General features: G+C 42.2%; 2 protein-coding genes across 2 annotated transcripts in view; one reads left to right on the forward strand and one right to left on the reverse strand.

The window, feature by feature from the left end:
- Window positions 1-1,886, forward strand: part of msna (moesin a) — a 22,653-nt gene extending 20,767 nt beyond the window's left edge. The window contains exons 13-14 of the mRNA XM_027170786.2: window positions 21-251; window positions 388-1,886. Of these exons, the coding sequence (XP_027026587.1) occupies window positions 21-251; window positions 388-552 (396 nt within the window). The 3' untranslated portion in view covers window positions 553-1,886. The remainder of the gene's footprint in view (window positions 1-20; window positions 252-387) is intronic.
- Window positions 1-2,500, reverse strand: part of yipf6 (Yip1 domain family, member 6) — a 16,668-nt gene that overhangs the window by 367 nt on the left and 13,801 nt on the right. The window lies entirely within an intron of this gene.

Genomic DNA, 2,500 nt, shown 5'->3' on the forward strand with positions numbered 1-2,500 from the left:
CATTCTGTAATCGCGCTCAGGCCACCATGGTTCAGGAGGACCTGGAGAAGACGAAAGAGGAGCTGAAGAACACGGTGGTTTCGCCTCACGTGCAGGAACCCGTTCACGGAGAGAGCGATCATGACGAGAGCGACGAGAGCAGCGCAGAGGCCAGCGCCGAACTCACTAACGGTGCTGCGTACAAGGACCGCAGCGAGGAGGAGCGCATGACCGAGGCCGAGAAGAACGAAAGAGTGCAGAAACACCTGCAGGTAAGAAGTTCACACTGTGAGTGTGATGGAGACGGTTCCACAAACCTTCAGTCGTAAACACTTTTGGTTTTGGTCTCTCTCTCTCTCTCTCTCTCTCTCTCTCTCTCTCTCTCTCTCTCTCTCTCACTCTCTCTAGACTCTGAGCACAGAGCTGGCTAACGCCCGCGACGAGACGAAGAAAACGCAGAACGACATCATCCATGCGGAGAACGTGCGAGCCGGACGTGACAAATACAAGACGCTGCGGCAGATCCGCTCAGGAAACACCAAACAGCGTATCGACGAGTTCGAGTGCATGTAAAGGCTCGGACACCACGAGCAGCCAGCAGGGGGAGCCACAGCCCCGGCCACCACTCCACAGCTCAAAACACCAAGCACAAGGCAACACATTAGTGCGAAAGGGGAATAGACAACATTATAGGGGCTACGGTATATAAGGGAGACTGATTATGCATCTTTTTTCAATTTGTCATTTTTTTTTGGTCCTTTATAATAAAATATTTAAACATATATAATCTATATTTTTTGAAACTGCACGATGGGCTGAAGATCATCTCTGTAGTTCTACTGATTCGAGTTTAGATCATCGATTCTCTAGATTCTCACCTTCTCCAGACAAAAAGCTCGGCATTTGTAATATTTACTACAAGTCGCTTTCCCAGTGCCAATTCAGATGATTAAGTGTCATTGATGTCATAGTTTTAATTCTTTTTTTTTTTCTTTGCTTGGTGTCCTGACATATTTACACTCAGTGCCATTATGATGACGCAACAAGTTTGTAGTTGTGGTTTTTTCTTCTTCTGATTTATACCTCTCTCTCTCTCTCTCTCTCTCTATATATATATATATATATATATATAAATATAAAAGGGCTTTTTTTCAAAAAGTCTTGTAGCAAATTTCATACTTTTTCAAAAAAAAAAAAAAAAAAGCGACATAATTCCTGCTGTTTGACATAAACGAGAAAAAAAATCACTTCAGATTCGATTCAGCTCTAATTTGATGCTAAGGATAAATAGCATCGTGTCCCTGATGACCATCACTTGTGCCAAATCAGTCCTCATTTATATCAGTGTGTGTGTGTGTGTGTGTGTGTGTGTGTGTGTGTGGAGGGTCTGTGGACATTCCCTGTATTCAATGCAAATCAGACTGTACTTTTTTTTCCAACAGTACTCTGTTATTTTGTTTGTTTGTTTTTATTCTAATGTTAATTTTTTTTTCTTTTTTGCTCTGTTTGGTTTTTAAGACACGGAAACTTTGCAGTATTATTTGAAAGAAATCTGTATTAGTAAAACACACATAAGAGCTGCGTTATTTTCTCCTTGTTGTAGATTTTAGATCTTTAGCATGTGTGCTATTTATCCACGAGGCCTTTAACACGCGACGGTTGGGTGTGTTGCCGAACAACACGCTGCGCCGAAGCAGTAAGGTTTTATTTTTTTATCTTAGGTTTATTCTTTATCTCTCTGATAATCACGACTGTTATCGGTATGTAAAAGATGGAGATTGTGGATTAGTTATTCTCCTGTTCGCCGCTCCACAGGCGCCACACGCCTCCTGTTTAGCCAATCGAGAACAAAAGATTTCTGCTTTGAACCTCTTCCTTAAAACTGTCAATAAAGTATTACAAAAACACATTAAAGTCACCGGGTTTATGTTCGCTGTGAGGAGTCCAGCCAGGTGGAGGTCACTAATAACATGAACATTACTCCATTAGCATTAAACGTCTGATATTTGTACACAAACAGCCTTATTATTATAGTTAATATTCCCTTAACAGCTTTATTACTGTATAACTAGTACAACTTTACTACTATAACTACTTCTACTACTACAACCGCTGGTAGTTCTACTGTTAGTGTGAAATAATGACTTTTATTACACTATTGCTATAAGTGAGTTTAAGTGACGTGACATACGGCTAAGTACGGTGAGCCATACTCAGAACTCGTTCTCTGCATTTAACCCCTCCAAAGTGTGCACACACAGCAGTGAACACACACACACACACACACACACACACACACCATGAACACACACCCGGAGCAGTGGGCAGCCATTTATGCCGCGGCGCCCGGGGAGCAGTTGGGGGCTTCAGTGCCTTGCTCAAGGACACCTCAGTCGTGGTATTGCCGGGCCGAGACTCGAACCCACAACGTTAGGGTTAGGAGACAGACTTTCTAACCATTAGGCCATGACTTCCCAATTAATACTAATTGATTAATATGAATTCCCAATTAATACCACTG

The sequence above is a fragment of the Tachysurus fulvidraco genome, chromosome 26, assembly GCF_022655615.1.
Source record: "Tachysurus fulvidraco isolate hzauxx_2018 chromosome 26, HZAU_PFXX_2.0, whole genome shotgun sequence".
Classification (NCBI taxonomy): Eukaryota; Metazoa; Chordata; class Actinopteri; order Siluriformes; family Bagridae; genus Tachysurus; species Tachysurus fulvidraco.